General features: G+C 38.4%; 1 protein-coding gene and 1 long non-coding RNA gene across 3 annotated transcripts in view; one reads left to right on the top strand and one right to left on the bottom strand.

The window, feature by feature from the left end:
- Positions 1-6,253: 6,253 nt before the first annotated feature.
- Positions 6,254-26,459, bottom strand: part of aco1 (aconitase 1, soluble) — a 52,316-nt gene continuing 32,110 nt past the window's right edge. For both annotated transcript variants that reach the window (XM_032583202.1, XM_032583203.1), the window contains 8 exons: positions 24,313-24,469; positions 22,846-22,970; positions 22,657-22,761; positions 20,883-21,025; positions 20,580-20,727; positions 20,312-20,434; positions 7,473-7,658; positions 6,254-7,388 (listed from right to left, as the gene is read on the bottom strand). In XM_032583202.1, the coding sequence (XP_032439093.1) occupies positions 7,272-7,388; positions 7,473-7,658; positions 20,312-20,434; positions 20,580-20,727; positions 20,883-21,025; positions 22,657-22,761; positions 22,846-22,970; positions 24,313-24,469 (1,104 nt within the window). In that variant the 3' untranslated portion in view covers positions 6,254-7,271. The remainder of the gene's footprint in view (positions 7,389-7,472; positions 7,659-20,311; positions 20,435-20,579; positions 20,728-20,882; positions 21,026-22,656; positions 22,762-22,845; positions 22,971-24,312; positions 24,470-26,459) is intronic.
- On the top strand, positions 8,784-11,217 carry LOC116732799 (uncharacterized). Its single transcript, XR_004341887.1, has 2 exons — positions 8,784-8,962; positions 9,493-11,217. It is a non-coding gene; the product is annotated as an uncharacterized LOC116732799 (long non-coding RNA).

Below are 26,459 nucleotides of genomic sequence, written 5' to 3'. Positions count from 1 at the left end.
ACGTGATGAATGGGACTAAAGTACACAGCTGGACTAAACTGAAAAAGTCAAATCAACCATAATTCAGTGAGAAACATAAGGAACTGCAGAACAGTGAGAAGAAACATTTCTTTTTTAAAAAAACAGTCTCTAACAGGTTACCCAGTTCCTCTTCTGCACTGGTGTTATTGGATAAACTGGTGACCTGACACCACAGACTGCTTTGAAAAAAGCAGCAGGGGACACCACAGCAACCTCAACGCCTTAGCAACAAACACTAATGATTCAGTTTTGCATTATCGTTTATTAAATGGATCCACGATTAGTTGAACATGTTGGCGTAAATATGTTTTAATTTTTATATTAACTAAAAAATTACTGTTTATGATACATTATAACTCATAGTACTGTAGATTCCAGTACAAAATCTACAGTACTATGCATCAACCCAGCATGCATTGCACGCATGTAAAAATGGCGACCTCAAGGGGTGAAAAATATAACATAAGATATAAAATTTTGCAAGCAATAAAGTTTCTTGTGTATCACAAACAGTAATTCTTTTGTTAATAGGAATATTAGAACATATTTAGGCTAATTGTTCAACTAATCGTGGTTCCATTTTCTGTTCAGAAAGATATTTCATTCTCACTGCATGCTCAACGCACACCTCTAAAAGTTTGACTATAGGTTATATTTGCAGTTCACATTGAACTTGTGCAAGCAGAGAAACCCTGTGACTTTTAAACTTGACTCTTAACTTAATGCAGTATTCTGAAAAAACATAAGTTCTCACAGGTTTTCTCAAATAAAGTCTATTGTTACAACTAGTAGCAAGTGTCACCTGGAGAATGTTAGGTCTCCTGTTCTTTTGTATTTTTTAAAACTGTATCAGACTAGATGTCAAGCAAACCTGAAAATCTCACTAGTAGGAAGAAAGATGCAGATCAACAAAGCCAGGCGGAAAGCCAAGAATTTGGCTAATGAACAATCTTTGCCACTTTCTGACAGACTGAGAAGATATTCATTGTAGATGAAAAGTTCATTTTTTCACCAGAAACCATGGCAACATGTTAAATGGGAAATTAGTCGCTCACTCTAAGCAGTCAACAGTAACTTATGTTTTAACTTTGCAGTCATATCACAGAGCCAACCTTTCAAAAAGTTTAATGATGAAGTTTAAAAATTATGTAGCTTTATGTTATTAAAGCTAAAGTTTAATCAGTAATATTTTTATAACAAATGTATGTCAGATCATGATTCTTGGTTAATGTCAAGTTGTCATAAAGACATTTTGAATAATGTCAACTTTGTATTAAAAGTGTCATGATTTACCAAATGACACTTTATGACAACAGTCATAAATATTCATGAAGACATAACACCTGTCATGATGACAGGTGTTATGTCATGTTAATGACAGTGTCATGACAGTCTTACTCACAACCCGTCAAATAAAGTCTCACCAAAACAAACAACCCTCTCCCTTTTTTAACTGCACTTCAGCTGAATTCTCCATTCACTGGATTGTATTTTTTGGATAGGATACATATATGACAGTTTTTAAAGTGTCTAAACGGGCATGTCGCATTTTATCGGACTTTTACGTCATTGATGTGAGACATGTCATCATTCTGCACTAGAAGCTAGACACAGCAAATCCAGACTGAAACAATGGATTATAATCATAATTATGGAACTGAAGTAGTAGAAGTAGTCTGTGTCAGTGAAGAGCATCACATCCCATCCAACCTCACCACTCCTGCTCCAACTCCACATCTAAACAGACTTCTCTACAGAAGCTGCCATCAATGCTCCACTGAAAGCTGTTGCTGTTAACTGGGCTTTCTTTTTATCAGCTTCTTTCATCTTGTTTTGATTTTGTGACAATGCTGTCGACTCCCATTGCTGATTAAACTTTAAAGTTGGTCTACTGACGGCTCCATCCATTTTTACTTCCAAAAGTGAAGTCCACAATCTTCTTCTGCACATGTACAGTAGGTTGCTTAGAGGTCATAAACTGTTCTCATGGAAAGAATGGTTCTGTGTGGTTGCAGTTGCATCATTCAGTAGTATGAATGACCAGGCAAAAAAAAAAAAAAATCTAATTTCAGAAAATTGGAATTGAGTATCAAGACCTGCTGTGTGGTCTTGATACTCAATTAGGCTAATGAACAAGTGTTAAAAATTGGCCTAATCTGAAGCCTCTTTTTTCAGTGGCACTTGTTTTGTTTTGTCTGCACACACAAGGTAGGCAAAGGATGTGGCTTTTATGCTTATGCATACATTCCTGCATCATACGTTGCTGCAGTATTAATCATTCACAAGGTGAGTAAACCTGAATTTGCGAGTTTAATTATATTTTTATTTTTTTAATCTTATGTTTCAATGTCCACGTTAACCCCATAATGTGTTAAGTTAATAAACATGTCTGCATTACTATTTCAATTTCTTTATAAAATAAAATTACAGATATTGGTGCTTCTGTACCATGACTGTATGACATTAAAGGAAGTACTGGCAGTTCTTTGTTTTACCTACTTAAAGCCTGGATAAGAGGCTTTATGTAGTGAACTTGGACACCTTGATCCCACTGACAACAGTTGGATTACAAATCCAGTTTGTTGTCCAGATGAACACCAATGTATTTATATACCTCAACCACCTCCACTTCTTCTCCAATGATGGAAATAGGGTTTGATCAAATGCCGTTTCTTCTGGAATCTACAATCATCTCCTTTGTTTTGTTTACATTGAAGATGAGATCATTGTTTCTACACCATGACACAAAGCGATCCACCAGCTCTCTGTAATAAGCCTCTCGTCCATCTCAGGATTCCAGTCAACGTAGTGGGAGAAGTCAGGACTCCAATAAGCCATTATAAACAAAGGTTTATAATAGCAGTGTTTAAAAAGATGAGTAAACCTCAAAATTCTTCACATAAATTGTATTTTAATGAACACAATTGCATTGGGGACACTGCACATTCTATTTCAAAGCAAAAAAGTGGAAAATGTAATTGAATATTACAATATTTTACAGAATTACAATGTTAAAATATAGCAGTGTTGACATCTTTCTTTACAATCTCAAAAATGAACTATATAATCTAAGAAATGCTGGAAGATTCATCTTTCCTGAGAATCATAAACTAGTATTTAGTTGCAAAACCATGGTTTCTGATAACTGCTTCACATCTGTGGTACATGGAGTCAATCAACTTCTGGCACCGGTCAACAGGTATTGCAGCCCAGGACAAATATACTATGTTGGACAATTCTGCTGTATTTCTTGGTTTTGCCTCATGAGCAGCATTTTTTATGTTAGCCCCAAGTTTTCTGTGGGATTAAGGTCCGGGAATTGTGCTGACTGAATTCTGTTTGTCTGGAACCATGATTTTGCTCGCTTGCTAGTGTGTTTGGGGTTATTGTATTGTTGAAACACTGATTTCAAGGGCATTTCCTCTTCAGTATAGTGCAACATGACTTCTTCCAGTATTCTGGTATACTCAAACTGATCCATGATCCATAGTACGCAATAAATAGGACCAACACCATAGTATGAGAAACATCTCCATGTCATGATGCTTGAACCACCATGCTTTATCATCTTCACTGTGTACTGTGGCTTAAATTCAGAGTTTGCAGGATGTTTGACAAACTGTCGGTGGCCCTCAGAACCAAAAAGAACAATTTTACTTTCATCAGTCCACAAAATATTATGCCATTTCTTTTTAGGCGAGTCAATATGTTCTTTGACAAATTGTAGCTGCTTTTTGTTTTTTAACAATGGGACGTTGTCGGGACTTCTTGCTGGTAGCTTGGTTTCACATAGACATCGTCTGATTGTTGCATCTTTTTTGATCCTCCTGGAGCTGATCATTGTCTGAGCCTTTGCCATTTTGGTTATTCTGCGACCCATTCGAATAGTTATTTTTCTTTTTCTTCCTCAACTTTCTGGTTTTGGCTGCCATTTTAAAGCATTTGATACCATTTTAGCTGAACAGCCTTTCTGCACTTCTTTATGGGTTTTCCCATCTTTTATTAATTTTTTGATTAAAGAACGCTCTTCTTCTGAACAGTGTCTTGAACGACCCATGCTACTGTTTTTCAAGAACAAAAAAGAACATATCCAGCATATGCAGTGTCAGTTGCCTTGATCCGTAAATAAGGGTCACCTGTTTAACACCGGTTTTCTTTTTCACATAATCAATGACCTCACTAATTGAACTTAGCCTTCTATTTTGAACACGCCCCTTTCAGTAAATTATTCAGTTTCACAGAATTAGCAGCATCCATATAATGCCTGTTGAGTCTGTTGGTTTTCTATACCTTTACTAAACCTCCTAGAAACTTACTTGCAGTGTAGAAGTTGAAATTAAAACAAAAACAATGATTTATCTTTGCAGAGATGTGGGACTGCTGTTATTTTGAACACAACTGTACCACTTATGAACAACGCTTTAAGCCGTATTTTCATCACTTTTTATTTGTTGGGTTTAGAGCCGCAGGTGCTTATGTGGCCACTTAGTGGTGGTATTGATATAAATAAACGGAAAATCGGAATATCAGCAACTTCACCTAGTTAAACAAGGAATGAGACCCAACAGTAATTGCAGGAGTGAGCAATGCTTTAAAAACAAGCCGGATGAAGTTAACAATAGTTTATTACAATAAAGTTAATATAAAAAATGCAGTGGCAAATTGACTGCTGCTTAAAAAAGCAGCAGTCAATAAAAGTCTTTGGAAAGGCTGAAAATAGAGTCTTAGCTAGGGAAGGCGGGTGGGGGACGTGGTCCTCTCGCCAGCGCTCGATCTCTTCAAATGCTGTGGCATCCACTGGTGTTGACTCCAGTGGCTCCCGGATCAGTGTATGCATTGCACCCCGCTTTTAGTACAAAAATACCTCAAAAAAGCCACATTCCCACACTTATGTAGCATTGATTTTGGTTGCGCTACAAGTATGTCTTGTAAAATAAATATTTTTTCACTTTAACTTCCCACAGCTGATGTGAGGAGCAGGCATATTGGATGCCAAAGTCAATTATTGTTACAGCTGAATTTTCCAGCTCGGAAGTTAGAGTTGCACATAACACATGAAACTCAACACATTTTCTATTAGTGTGGTGACCTCCGACACCCGAGTGTTAATCCTTAGTGGTTCACAAAAAGGAACCGGGCAGATTCTTGTTGAGGAAGCTTAACGATTCTTCTCCATGTTCAAGACAAGGACTCCTGCGAAGGTTTTCATGGTCCTCCATGAGGTCCTGGGATAATGACTGCTCCTCTCATCAGAAACAATGGAGCTCATTAATATCCAATGTTTTCCTGCTATGGACTGTAAATCCATATTTAATGAACACTTATTGTAGCTGTTAATGTTCTGCATTGTTTTGATGTGTCTGAGATCATCGTCCTGCTGGAACATTCAGTCATGTTCAAACATCAGATCAGATCAATTCTAAACCAGGTCACTGGTTACAGAAACATTTTTAACTAAAGGTCATGACTGGCAGGGTGGCCCACTAAAAATACTTATTTTTCGCTATTTAAAAATACAGATCAAATACATATTTTTAAATGAATGTCTTATAAAATGATTGAAAAGTATATTACTGTATTAATTCATAATGCATAAATAATGTTACATCTATTTATTTAATTATATATTTATTTAATTTAGCCCCTTTTGGTGCTACATACTCCGAAGGAGTCGCATCACTATGATTCTGAAATCCATTTTACAACCTCCGCCCCTCGGTGTCTTGCAATCCCCTTGGGGTTCCGGACTTGCACTTTGGGAACCTCTTATCTAGAGAACCAAGTGTTTCCGCTAAACCAACAAACTATTGTTTATTATCAAAGGATTCTAAGTACAGTATGTTGACGCTAAATATGGCTCCCAAAAACATTTCATCAAGTGCTGATGCATCAGAACAAATCTTATGTTAGTTTGAAGTCATCCATGTTTGTACATGATGTGACCTGGAAGCTCCATTCAGATTTTCTGGGTAACAGGAAGGAGCATCAGAGATAAAACTCTTCCTTCTTTCTTCAGCAGAGCAGCAACAGCAGCTTTCTGGTTCTGTTCTAGTGAGAACATCCCAGTCAGTGGGAACGACATGCCACCAGCAGGGAGGCTATTTCTGGAGCTTTTAGGGATTATTCTGCCTGGAAAACGTCCCCACATTATCTTGTTATTTCTTATTATTTGATATATGGAAACTGACCCTGAAGATATAGAAGGAACAAATGACAATAAAACTGCCCCAAATAAGTCACTTAAGGTTTTACTTTTATCTGGAGTCCTTACATTGAAGTACAATGATGTAACCATAGAAACAGTTTCACAGAGGCACAAGAGCAAAGCATCAGTGAGAGAGTAAGGCAATTACTGATGAAGAGGAATGTCTGACAGGGAGTTCTGGGATCAACAATGTTAATCACATTCCATCCTTCTGTTAGCATCAGCATAGCACCTAACCTGCTCACATTACATCCATCCAATACCTTTCTACAGTGCTTAGCTTGGTCCCAAAAAACGACCATGAAAAAGGCTCAATGGAGACAGACAGTAGTTCTTCGGTAATCACAGTTTGAGTCATGTTCCTTTAAGAGAAGGAGCTGCTCCACACATCTTTGTGCTTTCACTTGACATTCCAGACCACAAAACAAGTAATAAAATTATGCATAGTTCGTGTTGATATTGTATAGGGTCAATATTTGTATCGGCCAAGAAGCTGTGATATCGTGAAAGAGTTCTATTGGGACACCTCTAAATATATATATTATATAAATTTTACTTGCCTTTTGAAACCTTTAAAAAAACCCTCAACCACACCACTAACTTCTCTACTCACTACTACTAATCCTTTGCTGCATCACTATCAGTGTCACAAGACCAAACTCCACCCCAGCCCTCCAACTCTCCTGAAGCAAACAGCAACAAGATATCCATATATTAAAAAATGACTAGTGTTGGCCGATACCGATGTTAGTGCCGATATATTGCGCAGCATATTTATGCTTGCAATGCTTCCTCCAATTTATACTCCAAACAAAGTTCACATTATGAGTTGGTGCATTTATATTTTATTTTTAATATTGTTGCATTTAAAAGACTAGAAATTACAATAAAAATAAGAATGGATTTTTCAGTACTTTGCTTGCTGCTCACCGTTCAGAACCAAGCAAAGGAATATTAGCTAACTTCAACTCTGGCCTACTGATCAGAGCACCTTTAGACAGAATTATTCTCCAGGTGAGCTTACAGCTGAAAGTCTTCCAACAGATCAGTTTTGTGACATCTTGCGGATCATATAGTTGAGAATTCCTCCATGGTGGAAGTAAGTCAGCTCCACGTCGGTGTCGAATCTCATGCGCACTTTGAACGTCATCCCTGTGTCCAGCTGTGAAAGCAGTAGAGCCAAACAAACAGGTGCCACGTTCAGAGCCAATCAGGTGTCAGCAGGAAAGCAGTGTCCGGTGCTTACCTCCACATCCACAGTCATGCGGGGGGTGAGCTGCTGGGGGATGATAATGGAGTAGCGCTCTCGGCCACTCAGCCCCAGGCTGGCAGCTGTGTCTCCAGGCAGATACTCCAGAGGGATCACCCCCATTCCAACCAGGTTACTGCGGTGGATCCTTTCATAGCTCTCTGCTAGAACGGCCTTAATGCCCTATAGGAACAAGCAAACATTCAAAACATTCATTCACTCCTGGTTTTCCTTCAGATTGAATTTTGTTTTTTTCCAAGGACAAAAAACTTGTCCTTGGAACCATTTCCAAGGACAAGATAGACCTTAGTTTGAAAGAAAAAAATATTTTCAAGTTTATGCTATAGCATCTAGAAGAGCGGTCCCCAACCTTTTTATCACCTTGGACCGGTTAAGGCTTGACAACGGCCCGGGGGTGGTGGGGTGATGAACTGTCAGACAAGGTTTTTGCATGTTGGTGTGCCCGCTAAAGCAGGGCTGGGCAATCCTGGCCCTCAAGGGCCGGTGTCCTGCAACTCTTAAGATGTCTCCCTGGTCCAACACACTTCAATCAAATAAATGACTCACCTTCTAAGTGCAGTCAAGTTCTCCAGAGTCCTGCTAATGACCTCATTATTTGACTCAGGTGTGTTGAAGTAGAGACACACCTAAAAGTTGCAGGAGACCGGCCCTCCAGGCCTGGAGTTGCCCACCCTTGCGCTAAAGCCTAGTTCACATGGCACAATTTAAAATTTTTTCCCCCGATTTTCCCCTTTTGACAATATTAGAACCTTCCGAGTTCTAAGATTGTCAACTCGCTTGCGATACCGATCATCCTGCCTGTGTGGTGTGCTACAACTGATTGGATTCAATCAGTAGAACGTCGAACCACTCAAATCAAAAATTTAACAGGGGTGCAGTGTGTTGGTGAAGAATAAGTCTTCCATCTTGTTGGCCTCCCTAACACAGGTTATAACAGCCAGACCTCCTGTTTGAAAAGAAGCGTGTTACCTAATATATATGAGGTATGTGTCTTAACTTTACATTTTCTTTGTGAAAAAAACATTGACTATGTTTTTCTTTCTTTGTAATGTTTACTAAGAGCAATTCAAGCTAATGCTACCTTGCTGTAAGTTAATGTTAGTTAAAGTTACTAAACTTCATTACTGTAAGGTTAACCTTTAACTTTCAATGTATTTTAAACGCAGGCAAATAGATTTTTTTCCCTCCAATTTTAATCGAGCAAATTAAAAGCTACTATGTTAGTCAAAGTTATATTTATTTAGCAACTTGGCTGATGTGACATAGTGCTTGTGTTCTTTGCTTTGCTGACTTTAGCCACATGAAGACCCATTTTAGCCTAAGGACATGGTGGGGGTGGAAGAAAGAATGCTAATGAAGATGTGCTAGGGGTGTGGAGGATGCTAATAAGGACCAGCCACGAGAGAAAGAAATCCCTGTTTGACCAAAGAGAAAGAAGCAGATGAAATATTTCCCAAGAAAATTAGGTAAGTCATTTATGTGTTACTGTTTTCTCCAGGTGAAGGGGGGTACGACGGGACAGGGAAGTGGGAATCAACATACACCAACTGAGTTAATAAGCTATGTTTTAGACAAATATTGTTGTCAAATGTAAAACTGGTGTTTAATCTATTTATTTATTAATAAACTTCTTGCAAACATCCATAAGCCAGAGTATCTGGTTGGAAATAATTTTGAATGCTCATTAAGTGAAAAGATACACACATGTGCCTAAAACTATACAAGAAATGATGCATTCTGAATAACAACAGGCTGTAAGAACTTCTGCCGAACAAATATTTGATCAGAATAATTTTGTTCAGCTCTCGTCATTATTAAGAAATAATTGTATTGCACTTTATAACAACCAGTCAAGTTAACTAGACATTTGTCTGCCAGTCTACCATTCTGACAGTGTGCAGCAAGGGACATTCTTGGAATGGTATTTAAATAAATGCTGAATTAAGATCACATTACATTTTTTATTTATTTGTTTGTTTTTGTTCCTTTTTTTAAGTGACCTCAGTGGATTGAGTCATCACCCACTATGAGAATGTCCAGGAGAGATTCACCAAGTTTGAATTCATGAAAAAGCTTTCACCATGATTAACATTGATCACAACCATTTCAAGAACAGCTACAATTTCTGAGCATTTCCAGACACTTTCAAAGAGCTGCTCCTAGGAAATGAAGACAAGAAGAATATCTCCCTGTTGTCAGAGTGTGTAGTGGAAAAATTAAAGTAAGGTTACACCTGCTAGTTGTATTGCTATATGTTTATTCTAAGTTCCAGTATATTCCCACCAAGTTAAACTATTTTGGTTACATGTACAAGGTTGGACGTTGTTTTTCAAAACTGCATGGGAACCAGTCTGTTTCCCAGGCTTAGGATCCCTTATCCCATTGTATAAAACTCATGTGTTGTCTCTGCCTGGCAGAGCTTTTCATCCAGACCTGCTTCATTACTGATTGTCCTACAAGCTCTCTGTATTGTGCACAATATATGAATAAACCTGACTGAGTGATTTCACCTGAACAGTGCTTGGAAATAGTTTTTTTCCACGACAGTTTGGTGCCGTGACCCGGATCCCTCGACTGGACATCCGAGGACGTCGATGAACAGCGTTTGGCCAACCTGGACTAAATTCCAGCCTCAAACCTCGATTTAAGAGAAAAGGGCTGTTGGTCGGCTCCACGGCTCCAGCGCTGGGATCAACGAACTCAAAACCACTGTTATCAGGTGGGATACACACTCAGGCTAACAAATTAATTTTACAAATTCCAAATTATTAAATCTAAAATAGTTAAGGATCCGATAAACCTTTCACCCTGGGAAATAGAGATTGACGGTGTTAAGAGGAAACGTTGGGTTAAAATCCCACGGGGAAAATTAATAAGAAAAATAAAATAAAAGACATTAAAAAAATAAAATAAAATAATTTAAAAAAAAAAAAGAAAACAACGGATGGGAAAGAGTCCCTCCGGAATTGTTTGAGTTTCAATCTCAAACGGAAGAGAAAAAAGGGAACCACGGGTTTCTAGGCTGAGGGTCCTAGTGAAAGACCTTATCGGTGAATAAGGCAGGTATTTTCTTAAGTTTTGGTTTTCTAAATTGGGGGAACTAAACCTTTAGAGAATCCTAAAGACCTTTATCAGAAATAAAGGCCCCTCTTAAAGGAGTAAGAGGCAGAGCGACCACAAAGCTGATTTGTTGGATTCTGCGAAGACGTTTGCAGTCTAAAGAGGAAATCCCACCCAATTCAAGAAGAATGGGTCTACATGGTTCCAGAACGCAATCTCCTCCTCAGGATGAACTGTTTGACTATTTGATAATGAAATATTGAAAAAAAAGGAGTGTGCTTGGTGTGAATGAATGTGGAATGACTTTAAATGGTGGAATATTTTCCTGCAAAGCGAATTAGAAGCAGAGGAGCAAACAGATAAAGAATAAAAATGCTGAACATAATTCTTTTTTACTAAATTACAGGCCTTGATGTTAAAACAAAATGTGTCTTGTGTCTTTTTCTCTTTGAATAAACAAAATTATTTCATTATTTTAAATTATAATTATTATTTTATTTCTTACAAAGGATCAATCAATCAATTTTATTTATAAGGGACCCTTTCTTACTACAAGCAGCTCAAAGAGCTGTACAAATAATTCCCCCCCTTTTTCCCCTTCCACAACAGTGTTACAGGAAGGTTATAACCATGGAGATAGCTGACACAAGCAAAGCAAAAATAAATAAATTTAGCACTGTTGAAAGAACTGTTTTTGTTTTTTAAACATTATATTTATTGAATTTTATAACATAAAAACAAGTCACAGTGATATACTTGACATAAGATTCACATTAAACACCTTAGTCCTCAAAGTAAACAAATATAAATAATAAAGAAACAACAATAAAAAACAACAAGTCAACAGTACATATAACAGAAAACAAAAACAAAGAAATAATAATAAAAAACACAAAAAGACTCAGCAATCTGCACTGTTCTCTTAATTTCATTTGTAGTGTTTCAGAAACTCGGTCAGCGGTGATCATGTGTCTTTAAATTTCGCTCCCTTTCCTCTGACAATATAAGTGAGTAGCTCCAGAGCCATACATGATGTCATCTCCTTTACCCACATGTGATTTGACGGTATGTCCATTTGTTTTCCAATGTAGCGATATTAATCTCTTGACCTGCAGGAGTCCAAAGTCAATCAATTTTAACTGTCTTGTATTAAAAACACAGTTCTCTGGATAAATATACTTGTCAAAAAAATAAAGGGAACACTTTAAGTGTTAAACACCTGTTTAAGTGTTCCCTTTATTTTTTTGAGCAGTGTACTTAAAACACACATTTTACCCTCAGCAGGTACATTCACTGCAACAATCTTTGACAAAGTTTGGATAACTGAGTTCCAATATTGCTGTAAGTTTGGACACTCCCATACACAGTGAAAAAGAGTACCTTTTCCAACCCAACACTTACTGCAGCTATCTGGGATGTTAGGTGCCCAGCGATTCAGTTTGACTGGAGTTATGTAAATTCTCATCAACCACTTGTATTGAAGGAGTTTCATCCTTGTATTAATTGACTGCTTTTGGGCTTTTAAGCATGCAGTTTCCCAGTCCACCACTTGTATCTCTTCTCGGATGTCAGATCAACATTCCTTTTTCAGTGAACGCTTTCCTGATGTTGTCGAAGTTGGCTCGCTGTCGGATGGTCTCTGCTGGAAGATACTGAATGAAAAAAAGTTTATTTCCGTCGTATTCAATGTTGCATTGTTTTGTAGAGCGGAAAACAAATTCCCAATCCTGGAAATTCAGGAAACGGATGAGGACTGCTCTGTGCTTGTTCAGTTTTGGAGGTGCCAGGGTGCGGTGGACCCTCTCAATGGTGAAGGATCTATCGGCTGTTGCTCAGTGCTCTCCCGGAGGCCAAAAAGGTGTAGGCTCTTCCTTCGGCCTTGATTCTCCAGGTCATCAGTCTTAGCTTCCAAGTAGGATATTTGCTTCATTGCTTTAGTAAGATTAGCCGTACTAGTTTCTAAAAGTACCTCCGTCAACATGAATCTGTTTTCAGCTTCCTCCAGCCGCATTAGCGGCAACATTTTGCTTCAACTCCGCTATGTTTTTCTCCAAAGAGGCGATGGACTTTGTCATTTCACCCATACGGTTACCTATGCTGTCCAGTTTGCTTCCAAATTCACCGAACTCTGAATGCAACGACCGAAGTTCAGCTAGCACCGTGCTAAGGTCACACATGCTGTCAGTGCTAGCGGTCCCCTCTTTGTTTTGATCTGTTTCCGAAATATCAGCTTTAGCTGGTTTTTGGGAACCGCGTTTTCATGTAAAAATATCACAGTCCTTAAAGTTTTCGATTTTGACATTTTCGGATCCAGTTTACGTTTCTAATCCTGGGTTTTTTCTAAGTTTTGATGCAGGCCACACGGAGCATCCACTCTAAACTGCCATCTTGGCTCGCGGTTCCACAGCGCCCCCAAGAAAGGTTTTTCTTAAGTTAAAGAATAAGTAATTCTGTTTTAGTTTTTTTTATCAGTATTTCGGAGCTACAATATGCTGACCAAAAGTTGAACCCTTTGATTGAAGAAGTACAAGTTATCCTTTGTTTTATTCCAATGTACAAAGGGCTTGTTCTATAACTATGATGGTAGTTATAAATAGTCCAGTGTGTTACACTTTACTTGTGGTAATATTAATGACTTTGTTAGTATACCATTTGACACAGCAATAACACTTAATGACATCTTCATACCTTTACTTGATGTAGGATTAATTATTAATGACTTTGTTATTAAATCATTTGACAGTGTAATAAAACTTAATGGCATCTTTATTATTGCTCCTACTTGTTCCACTTTATTTCTGTTAGGGGGAAATATTAATGACTGTGTTGTTAAAGCTTTTGACAGTGTAATAACACTCAACATCTGTAACTAGCCCAATGTTTTAGGGGAAATATTAATCACACAATTATAATGATCTCATAACTGTCACAGTTAAGACTAACAACAAATGACATGGTAGTGTAATACACAAAGATACATAACATTTTAAATTTTGATAACTATTATGACATATTTGTGACAGATGATGATTCTTGGTTAATGTCAAGTTGTCATAAAGACATTTTGAATAATGTCAACTTTGCTTTGAAAGTGTCATTATTTACCGAATGACACTTTATGACAGTCATAAATATTCATAAAGACTTATTCATGTTCATGACAGGTGTTATGTCATGTTTATGACAGTGTCATATCAGTCTTATGCACCCCCGTCAAATAAAGTGTTACCAAAGATCAGTCTCATTTATGCTTCAGAGCACATGTTCATTAACTTTTATCTGATTCTGTTCAAATAAAAAGGTGCATTAAATAAGCCTGTCACAATATGCGATTAACCAATCAATCAATCAATCAATCAATCATATGATGAACTAAAACTAGATCAATGATGTCCTTTTTGGTTATTAATTTGGAAGGGAAATTTTGTTTACAGGGACATCAAAATCCATTTTATTTATGGTTTTGGTGGTATGTGGTTTTTATTTCCAATTTATTTATTGTTTTCTTGTTTATTTATTTGGGAAATTTATAATATCTTCCAGTTCCAGTGTGAAGTGTTCTTTACAAAATTAAACATTATTTGTTTTGAAGAGGGAGAATGTGCTTTATTATGCCATTAGTAATATATTACTTGAAAATTGTCTCAAAACAACAATATTGTTTATTGCAATAATTAGTTGGACAATTTATCATCCAGCAAAAATTGACAGGTTATAAGTGAACAGACTGAAAACAGTGAAAGTTTTGATGGCTTTAATGAAAACTGCCTCCCGTCCCCATAAAATATAACTGGGACATGTTTTGTCAAAACTTGTGATCAAACTAGGTTTGTAACAATAACAAATTTTACTGTACAATAAATGATCCCAAAGTTATTGGGATAAATGATAATGTTGTTTTGAGACCATTTTCAAGTAATATTATGGTAATGGCATAATAATGCAAGAACACATTCTCAAAGATTATTATGTTTTAACAGTGGAACTAGGATACATTCTGAATATACAAAATAAATAAACAAAACACCCAAAACAATAAATAAAGATGTCTGAAGTTTTTGTTAACAAAACTGTCTTTCAAACAAAGTGGCTAGTTGAGACCAAAGAATCAGAATGAAGACTTTTGTCATACAATTTCTGGTAGAAAGAGAAAAACAAAACAAAACAAAAAAAACCCATTAAATCAGGAAACTTTTGTGTTTTTTCCTAGTTAATAGAACTAGACTGGATGCATCTGGATTTTATTCTGGACCTTACAGCGTTGGGTGGAGTTCTACCTAGAATCTGGCTAGCTCAATAAGGCAAACCATCGAGTCAAACACTGCAAAAACACTAAATCCGACCAAGTATTTTTGTAGAGTTTTCAGTGTGAATATTCACTTGAAACAAGACAAGAAACTTTTCAGCAACATATAGGAGCTTGTTTAAGTCAGTAATTCTTGAATATTGATAGAAAGTACTAGTTCCACTGGCAGAAGTTCTCACTTATAACAAGGCATTTTTACAACTAGAAAATGTATATATTTTTACACAGTTCTTCCGCATCCTAACACCATTGTCTGCATTCTTTTCTTTGACATTTAGCCAACCTTCAACACCATCCGACGAAAATCTGGTTAAAATGGACGTGGATGCAACACTTATCACCTGGATCATTGACTATCTGAAAGCCAGACCTCAGTTTGTCAGGTTATAGAGCTGCACGTCAGACCGTCTAATATGCAACATTGGAGCTCCCCAGGGAACTGTGCTGTCTCCCTTTCTATTCACCACCTGCACTTATGGACTTTAAGTACTGTTCCAAACTGTGCCATCTGCAAAAGTACTCAGATGACACGGCTATCATGGGGTGTGTGAAAGAGGGACAGGAGGTGGAGTACGGGACATTGATGGGCAATTTTGTGACGTGGTGCAGAGAGAACCAACTCCTGCTTAATTTACATTAAATTACACCAAAGAAATGGTTGTCAGTTTCTGCAATAAGGAGATACATTTGCTCCCAATCTCCATCTCGGGGCAGATGTGGAGCAGGTTCAATCTTACAAATACCTTGGTGTTACATTAGACTGGAAGCTAAGGTGGACTACGAACACTGAGGTGCTCTACAAAAAGGCCATGAGCAGACTCTATTTTCTACGGAAGCTCAGGTTTTTTTAACATCTGCAGTAGGATGCTCTTCATGTTCTCAGTCATCAATGGCTAGTTCCATCTTCAGTGTGCTGGGGTGTTGCAATGAAGGTGAAGGACTCAAGCAGACGTAAACTGATAAGAAAGGCTGAGTCAGTTGTGGGGATCAAGCTGGCGCCACTGGAAGAGGTGATGAGAGGCAGAATGTTGAAGAAGATCAGAGCTATCAAGGATAATGTCTCTCATCTTCTCTACAGCATGGTCTGCTTCTCAGGCTGTGTCAGCATGAGGAGCAGACTTAGCCAAAGATTACTGCAGCCCAGATGTGCTAAAGGACTCTACAGCGAGTCTTTTCTGCTCAAGTCTCTCTCTCTCTCTTTCTCTCTCTCTCTCTCTCTCTCTCTCTCTCTCTCTATATATATATATATATATATATACAGTAGAGACCGAAAGTTTGGACATGAACTAATTCAATGGGTTTTCTTTATTTTCATGACTATTTACAAGGCAAGAAATTCCACTTATTAACCTGACAGGGCACAGCTATGAAGTGAAAACCATTTCAGGTGACTACCTGTTGAAGCTCATCAAGAAAATGCAGAGTGTGTGCAAAGTAGTAATCACAGCTAAAGGTTGCTACTTTGAAGAAACTAGAATATAAGGGCTATTTTCAGTTGTTTTACACTTTTTTGTTTAGTGCATATTTCCACATGTGTTATTCATAGTTTTGATGCCTTCAGTGTGAATCTACAATGTCAATAGTCATGAAAATAAAGGAAACTCGTTGAATTAAAACGTGTGTCCAAACTTTTGGTCTGTACTGTATACATATATATATATATATATATATATATATATATATATATAGAGAGAGAGAGAGAGAGAGAGAGAGAGTCACTAGAGCTGTGCACTTCAAATGTTGAATATATATTTAGCAATATACTGAGCGATATGTGTGTGTCCTAAAGACTATCACTACTCATTGTTATTTATTGTTGTATATTTGTTCTTATTACTATATTTATTTACATTTTTATTGTGTGCTATGTTGGGACAAACAACCCCCTCCCCCCAAGAGATCAATAAAGTATTATCTTATCTTAATTACTGTTCTTTCAGAAAAAGGCATTTTTTGAGTCTATTTAGTCCAGCTAACAACTGATCAAATAATATATTAGTTGAAAGATTATATTCTATATAATTGTTTCTGTGTCAAACTTTTCAATAAATGGAACAGAAAGTGCTTTTATCTTCCTATTTTCAGACAATAGGTCATTTAAAATAGGGTTCAGTTAGAGGGAAATTTATGTGGTCATTATTAGGAAGCTACAACTAACATGAACAAACTCTTATGATTCATTTAGTAATTGATTAATAATCCACAAACTGGTGTTGTAGTCAAGACCACCTAACTCGAGACCAAGTCAAGACCAAGACCAGAGTGCATCGAGACCGAGACAACACCAAGACTTTTAGGATCAGAGACCAAGTCAAGACCAACACCGAGGGAAGTCAAGACCGAGTCAAGACCAAGACCAGCGCTCCGCGCTACATGACATAAATAAATACAGTCATGGCCAAATGTTTTGAGAATGATTCAAATGTTAATATTTACAAAGTCTACTGCTTCAGTTTTTATAACGGCAATTTGCATGTACTCCAGAATGTTATAAAGAGTGATCAGCGTAACAGCAATTAATTGCAAAGTCAATATTTGCCTAGAAAATGAACTTTATCCCCCAAAACACATTTCAACTTCATTGCAGCCCTGCCTTAAAAGGAGCAGCTAACATCGTTTCAGTGATTGCTCCATTAACACAGGTGTGGGTGGTGATGAGGACAGGGCTGGAGATCAATCTGTCATGATTAAGTAAGAATGACACCACTGGACACTTTAAAAAGAGGCTGGTGTTTGGCATCATTGTTTCTCTTCTGTGAACCATGGTTATCTCGAAAGAAACATGTGCAGTCATCATTGCACTGCACAAAAATGGCCTAACAGGAAAGAGAATCGCAGCTAGAAAGATTGCACCTCAGTCAACAATCTATCGCATCATCAAGAACTTCAAGGAGAGAGGTTCCATTGTTGCCAAAAAGGCTCCGGGCGCCCAAGAAAGACCAGCAAGCACCAGGACCGTCTCTTAAAAGTGTTTCAGCTGCGGGATCGGGCTACCAGCAGTGCAGAGCTTGCTCAGGAATGGCAGCAGGCAGGTGTGAGTGAACCTGCACGCACTGTGAGGGGGAGACTCTTGGAGCAAGGCCTGGTCTCAAGGAGGGCAGCAAAGAAGCCACTTCTCTCCAGGAAAAACATCAGGGACAGACTGATATTCTGCAAAAGGTACAGGGAGTGGACTGCTGAGGACTGGGGTAAAGTCATTTTCTCTGATGAATCCCCTTTCCGATTGTTTGGGACATCTGGAAAACAGCTTGTTCGGAGAAGACGAGGTGAGCGCTACCACCAGTCTTGTTTCATGCCAACTGTAAAGCATCCTGAAACCATTCATATGTGGGGTTGCTTCTCAGCCAAGGGAGTCGGCTCTCTCACAGTCTTACCTAAAAACACAGCCATGAATAAAGAATGGTACCAGAAAATACAGATTTTAGTCTGTATGTTTTGCATCCAGTGAAAACTAAGATGTTAACAAATAAACTGGACAATATGCCGGCAATTTAGTGATATTTCCACAGTTGTGATCTTGACCGGTCTTGAAATAAAATCCTGAGTCCTCAATGCCTGAGACCGAGACAAGACCGAAACCAAATACGGTCGAACCGGAGACAAGACTGAGACATCAAAAAGTCGAGACCAGTCGTTAGACCAAAATTCAGTTTCGAGTACTACAACACTACCACCAACATCATTGGCTAATGATCAAGCTCATCTTTTCACAGTACAACACGCAGCAGCTGCAGTGTGGGGCTCACATACCAGCTTCCTTTCACTTTAATAAAAACTAATACTGAGGCTAAAGTTTCAGACCAAGAGTCCAAGTCAAGTACTTAGGGCACAAATTTAAGTCAAGTCTAAAATGCTTCAGTTTCCAAAGCAAGTGTGACTCAGATTCGTAAAATATGGTTAGAAATGGTTTCATTTAAAAAATATATATTTTTATACACTGCATGGCCAAAAAAAAAGTCGCCACCAAAAAATGGTCACACTCTCTAATATTTTGTTGGACCGCCTTTAGCTTTGATTACAGCCCGCATTCGCTGTGGCATTGTTTCAATAAGCTTCTGCAGTGTCACAAGATTTATTTCCATCCAGTGTTGCATTAATCTTTCACCAAGATCTTGTATTGATGATGGGAGAGTCTGACCACTGCGCAAAGCCTTCTCCAGCACATCCCAAAGATTCTCAATGGGGTTAAGGTCTGGACTCTGTGGTGGCCAATCCATGTGTGAAAAAGATGTCTCATGCTCCCTGAACCACTCTTTCACAATGTGAGCCCCATGAATCCTGGCATTGTCATCTTGGAATATGCCCGTTCCATTTGGGAAGACAAAATCCATTGATGGAATAACCTGGTCATTCAGTATATTCAGGTAGTCAGCTGACCTCATACTTTGGGCACACAATGTTGCTGAACCTAGACCTGACCAACTGCAGCAACCCCAGATCATAGCACTGCCCCCACAGACTTGTACAGTAGGCACTAGGCATGATGGGTGCATCACTTCACCTGCCTCTCTTCTTACCCTGATGCGCCCATCACTCTGGAACAGGGTAAATCTGGACTCTTCAGACCACATGACCCTCTTCCATTCCTCCAGAGCCCAATCTTTATGCTCCCTAGCAAACTGAAGCCTTTTTTTCTGGTCAGCCTTACTGATTAGAGGTTTTCTTACGGCTACACAGCTGTTCAATCCCAACCCCTTGAGTTCCCTTCGCATTGTGCGTGTGGAAATGCTTTTGCGTTCACAATTAAACATACTCCTGAGTTCTGCTGTTGTTTTTCTTTGATTTGATTTGACCAAACGTTTAAGTAATCACCGATCACGATCATTCAGGATTTTTTTCCGATCACATTTCTTCCTGGAAGACGATGGTTCCCCACCATCCTTCCAGTTTTTAATGATGCGTTGGACAGTTCTTACCCAATTCTAGTAGTTTCTGCAATCTCCTTAGATGTTTTCTCTGCTTGATGCATGCCAATGATTTGACCCTTCTTAAACAGACTAACGTCTTTTCCACGACCACAGGATGTGTCTTTTGCCATGGTTGTTTAAGAAATGAGGAGTTACTCATTGCATCAGCTGGGGTTAAATAACTTGTTGCCAGCTGAAAGATAATCGCCTATGCAGTACTTATCCAATAGGAGGCTTGTACCTATTTGCTTAGTTAAATCCAGGTGGCGACTTTTTTTTTGGCCAGGCAGTGTATTTCGATGAAATTCTGGTTTCACTGTTAATACAAACTTTTATCAAATCACACACCTCTACTTTCTCTTAAGTATATAGTGACAGCATAATGTTGTGTTATCTCAGCAACACTGTTGAAGAAATTGACCAAATGGCCTCACATTTTCTAGTATTTCTAGTTTTGATTGGAGCAGAGTGCCCTTTTCACTACATATACACATCCCTCTGTTTTTTTTTTTTTTTTAAAAAGGATGAGATGTGCAGCTCACCAGGAGAAACGGGCCCTTTGCAGCCCAGTCCCTGGAGCTCCCTGAGCCATACTCCTTCCCAGCTAGAACCAGCAGTGGGACACCGGACCGCTTGTATCTCTCGGCTGCATCAAACACGTCAAGCTGCAAGAAAAAAAGGAACCATCACAACAGCCAAGAAGCCAAAATCAGAGATGATTTTGTTAAATTTGATCTTTTTAGTGTAAAAAAGACATGTAACAAATGAGTTCTGTTATAATTTTAGTATAGAACTGGTTTAGAGTCAGACCGTGTCTCCAGTAGGAAGGTGAATGGTTTGTGGTGCCTGCTTGTCAAGGAACTTGTTAAAGAGGCGGATGTTGGCAAACGTCCCTCTGGCCATGACAGCATCGTTACCTCGCCGAGAGCCATACGAGTTGTACTCTCTAGGAGTTAGACTGTCAAAACACAAACAGAGTTAGGCAGAAACTAAATGTACTAGAAACCACAGAACTCGATCCAAAGCAGGACAAAGATTAAAAGAGCTAATGAGATCACACTGATAATTTTAGGATTCTAAAAGTGCAAACATGACAGTTTGCAGATAACCCACCCTCTCTCAGTGAGGTAGCGTGCTGCAGCGCTGTTCCTGGCAATGTTTCCCGCAGGAGATATGTGGTCTGTTGTGACGGAGTCACCCAGGTTCAGCAGAACGTAGGCGTCTTTTATAGACTCAGGAGTCGGCAGCTTCCTGGTCTGAATCAAGCACAGGAGATACATGGGGTCAGAGAATATGAAAGTGGTGCCCTACAGTAGAGACCACACAGTAATGCCTGATGTTTTAAAAGTGACTTATTATGCTTCCTTACGGGGATCCATGATTAGACGTAACAATGGACTTTATTTGAGAAATATTTATTTTAGATGTAAAAACATCTGTTTAGTTTAGTTTTTATACATTTTAATAAAATATTGTCACACAAATGTTGCCATGTTGTTCATGGTGCAATGCATTTTGGGTAAATGATGTCTCTAGGTCTGACTGCATTAGCTCCATCCAGCCAAAGCAGAGAAGAGTAATGTCTTTAAGCCTTTTCAATTTGAACCAGAGCACATTGAAATCGATGGGAATGTAGAAATCACAATGAAGATGAGAAGGAACAATCAGAAGAGAACAGAGTTGGCCATAGGAGCTGGTGTTTTGCTGCTGCCACCTTCAGCTTCATAAATGTAACAATGAATGACACGTAAGTCTGGTCAGATTATGTGATTCGGTATGTAGTTCTATAGCTCTGTCCGGTCCAATAACAGCTGTTTAAGGTCCAGTTTTGGTCCAGCGTGTTTTGCTCTGGTGGCAGCGGGGTTTAGGCACTTTGTGGATAAAAACTGTTGGCACGGCATTTATTTTTAGCTCATTAAGGCAACTGTCACTTGTTAGAGCTTTTGTCAGTTTTTGTCGTACAAGTGACTCAAAATCTTCTTGAGAGAAATGTTGAGGGAACAAATGTTGAGGGAAGCTGAAGGTGGGTGAAGGTGGTCCTTCGGAAGTTGTGTTCGGCTCCGGCTCTCTTGCACTGCTTTCTTTTTTTCATGTAGGAAATCATCCAAACTCCTCTCACTGTTTTTTTAATTATAGCAAACAGTGACACAGTGTGGCATTATCTAAAATTACAACAGGCAAACACAATATTATAAACAACTACTCAGGTAAAGTTAGCCTTCTTGTGTTTACAGAACGGACCCAACGGCGTCAGCCCAGCACTGCCTGATGATTTGTGACGTTATTTTCTGGAGATTTTTGAAATGGCTCATTTCCAGACACCAAAATGAACTTATTGCTAAAGACCGACAGGGTGATTTTTAGCATTTGTGCTGCTTTAAGAAGCTGTAGAAACCCAAATGGAAATATAAAAATGTGCAAAATGTAAATTTTACACAATAAGTTCCAAAGAGGTTTTGTACAGCAGCAGAGCAGTGAAGTCAGGAGCAACAAGGTCTCATGGTGAAAGGTGAATCTTTGCCAATGTGAATCTGACTCTTTGTTAGGCACATTTGCACGTCACATAACACTTGCACATTTACAGAATGGAAATGTGTTCCACTTCTAGAAAAAAAAAAATCTGTGGCTTCAACTCAATTCAAATTTAAATTAAATTCTGTTGTTGGTTATAAGGTTTTAGTGAGTGTTCTTGCAACAAATTCTGGGCAAAACCTTTTTCTTACATGGGGTCAGAGAATATGAAAGTGGTGCCCTACAGTAGAGAACTACAGATTTCTCTATATCACTGAGAGACAGTTTGTTTCCATGTCTTTGGTTGCACCAAAAGGCTGATGCAATTTACTCTATGTGTTTATATTTGAGGAGGTGCATAGTTAAGCTTCCTTACCAATCCATCAAAGAACGGTGGTGACTTGATGTAGGTTGACTTATCATCCCAGGTGTACAGCTTATCAGAAGGAGCCACCAGAGAGTTCCAACGATCATTCACTTTCTGCAATAAAAAAAAATACCTTCAGTCCCTAAAGGTTTGGATTGTTTTTTACAGTGTATTTACTAGAAATTCATTTGATAGCACCTCAATTTTGTCATAGACTTCTTTGAACATTGATGGAATGACAAATGTTCTCTCCACTGCCTGGATCTCATCTCGAGTGGGCCAGATATCCCTGAGGAAGATTTGTCTGCCTTCTAAATTAACAGCTGCATTGGAGAAGAGGAAGGATGACATTTAGAAAATTATTTGAATTTGATGTTTTAGCTATTTATATGATAAAGGTAAAAATCTCTGAGGTCAACTGAAAGATCCCAGCAATGTTGAGCTGTATATTGGCTTATTCTTGGTATATTGGGACAAACTATGACATTCAAATTCCAGCTCATTAATGAGTCATTTGGAATAGTCACAAAGTAACACTTGGGATTATCTTTTTAAAGGTTAATTCTGTTACATCATGATACTAATAATTGTACATCTTCATCTTTTAAATCCACCAAACCTTACTAAATGTGAAAGTAAAGTGTAATTCAGGTCCAGTGCATTGAAAAGTAAAAGTTTTCAATACAGGTGCACCAATTGAAGTTTTCTGTCTTATCATCAACCTTTAAAGAACCTGACCTGCTGATACTAACTGTTTTGTCTGAAAAGTTGCTAAGTCGGCAACAGTGACTTACTATGACAACTGACAACTATTGTTAACCCTGGTGGGCAGGTCAGTCAGTCCTCTCACTGCAGAGCATAAGAAGACAGCGGCTGGTTTTGAGATCTTTGTGGAGGGAAATGATATCAGTGGATAAGATTGGGTTCTCATGTAAGTATCAGCCGAGCTCCCAAAATGAACAAAATTGACACCCATAGTTTTCAATTGGATTAATATCAGTAGAATGTTGAATATCAATAAAATCAATAAAAATGAACTTGCCAGAAGGTATGCTATAATTATGTACAGCTTTATATTGCTCTATCACATAAAAGTTCAATAAAATTCATTCATATTTGTGGTCATTATGTGACTAGGATGAAATGGTTGGGTACTGCAGTCACATGCAAGCCATCAGGTCTGCTTATTAGCGCAAATTCTGATAATTATTGGCTAAAGTACAAAGTACACACTGTACTTTGTATCAAATTCACTGACAGGAAACCAGATCTCCACTGGCTTAAAGTCCATTTCATCACAGCTTTGAATCATTTGACCTTTTAACTCAGGCATTTTCAATAGGTCCTGAGACCAGCGGCATTATGTTCATTGTTTTAGGTAATGTCAAACAGAAGAGCTATCCCATAATGCTAATGTTAACTTTAAAGTTACATTTTGGACAAAGTCATCTAAAATCTTCAAGAGACTATAGCCATTTTAAAGAAGCAGGTATGTTGTTGTCTCATTACAAAACTATACTATGTGATGAGCTAGGGATGAGACTGGAAGCTGATATATCTTTACAGATGATCTTATCTTTTATCCTGATGCTGACCTAAACACCCAGAGAATAAGGAGACCCTACCTACCATTTTGTTTTGCTGCTATATAGCAGCATAACTCACCAATAGGTTCCTTCTCGAAGTCTATCCTCACCGTGCCAGCTATTGCATAAGCTATGACGAGTGGTGGCGAAGCCAGATAGTTGGCTCTGGTGTTGGGGTGGACTCGCCCTTCAAAGTTTCTGTTTCCAGACAGGACCCCTGCAGCAACCAGATCCCCCTGAAACACAAACAAGTGTTGGATCTCACATTACAAAGAAAAAAAAGAAAAATTGGATCTACCATAATAAAAGGTGATGGAAGATATAGATCTGAAGAAGAGTTACAAAAGCAAAGGAGGTGGATTAGCAGTGCTTGTGAATAACAGATGGTGTAAACCAGGACATGTTACTGTGAAGTGTCAACTCTGGGGCATGAATTGAGCTGATAGCAGTAAGTTTTCATTCATATTAGCTTCCAAGGGTTAGCTACTTGTGTTATCTTAACCTGCCATCAGCTGTTGCCAACACTGCATGGGTTGTCACAAGCTCAGTTGTTGCTAAGCTGCAGACACAAAGTATTAAAGCAATATTTACAATCACCTGTCTACTACACTTGCAACATATGAAAATAAGAACTATAAAAAGATAATCAAAGGAAGCTGAAAAAGCTCTGCTTAGTTTTTTAGGCTGGAGACTGAGATGCACTCTGTCAGCCAGATAGAAATTATTTCAATGCTGTGACAGGGCCCATCCACAAGGGAACGTCTTTTCTGACAGGGTAAAGTTTTTAACCATTTTTACTTCTTGTCCAAACGCTGGTGGCAGCTGTGCATTTGGTACCTGGGCCTTCATAATATGCCTTCCCTATAATGTTACAAGTATGCAACCCACCAATACTACAGTAAACAAAAAACGCAATGTAACAAGATCTGGTATTATAAAGGAAGCCCTGGTGTCAACATCAGTATTTAGTGATCGGTTTTCAAGCCTTCTGCTGAAATGCCTTATTCAGACCAAGTGACCACATGGATCCTAACTAATTGCGCTTTATGCGAATAAACACAGAGCGACTGCTCAGACCTTATCATGGAGATTTCCTTATGATATATTTTTTCTATGATTTTACTACAATAAGCTGTTCCCAAGGGCGTTATGTATTTTATTATGCAAAACTATTTATTCATCAATTAGCCTAATAATTAATTATAAGCGTTTTTTGTGTATTGAGAGTGAATAGTATTATTATTTAAGAAAGAAATCCAGTAAGGACAACTTCAAACCTCTACACTAAAACCAACTGTGGAAAAAAGAGAAAAAATAAAGCACATAATACTCACTCAGCTGCTAATTATTTCTTTATACACAAACTCCATCCTCCTCCCTTTACGTATGAAACTTAAATGACCATCATAGAGCGGATCAGTGTTGTAGTAGGCCTACTCCCATTTTTTGATGGTCTCGATTTCGTCTCGGACTCGGACCCTGAGGACTCGGGATTTTGTTTCAATGCCAGTCAAGACTGCAACTGTGGAAATATCACTAAACCTATAGCGTACTGTCCAGTTTGTGTGTTAACATGTTTGTTTTCAACTGATGCAAAACGCGCCGATTAAAATCAAAGCAATAACGTGACTTACCAATTACTGTTTCTATTACTCCTCCTTCCCCCTCCCCACCTTGCACTCGAACGCGGCGCTCCAAGACAAGGTTTTCTTTGAGCGGCAGAAGATGTCTGTATAATCGTCAGTAATAGAATTGCACTGCATAAATCATAAGAAATCCGATGGCGACAGCTAATTCAGCAGCGCTTCGTTTTCACAGACGGTGGGGACTACGTCTAACTTTTTTCGTCACTTAGAAAAGAAGCTCAAAGAAAGGTAAGCTCCGTTGACGTGATGTTAGCAAAGTTAGCTGTACAGAGACACATAAGCATTTGTGATGAAAAAAAAAGTCACTCACTGCGCTGAATTATTGTGAGGAGGTGTTGACTAACGTGTCGCAAATATGGGACAACACTGTGTCCAAAAGTCTGCAATATAGCGATATGACAATCAGGAACGATTGTCCGAGTCTTCTGAACTTCCCTTTACTGCGATAGGACTGGAGCCTCACTGGAAGCCCTTCTTGTAATGCCCTGCGTACACTGCAGTAGCTATCATTATTTTATTTAATTATATACATTGATATTTATTTAATTAGCAAATAAATAAAGCACAAGAACGAAAGAGC

The sequence above is a fragment of the Xiphophorus hellerii genome, chromosome 14, assembly GCF_003331165.1.
Source record: "Xiphophorus hellerii strain 12219 chromosome 14, Xiphophorus_hellerii-4.1, whole genome shotgun sequence".
NCBI classification, from domain to species: Eukaryota; Metazoa; Chordata; class Actinopteri; order Cyprinodontiformes; family Poeciliidae; genus Xiphophorus; species Xiphophorus hellerii.
This window is presented reverse-complemented; position numbering and strand designations above follow the sequence as displayed.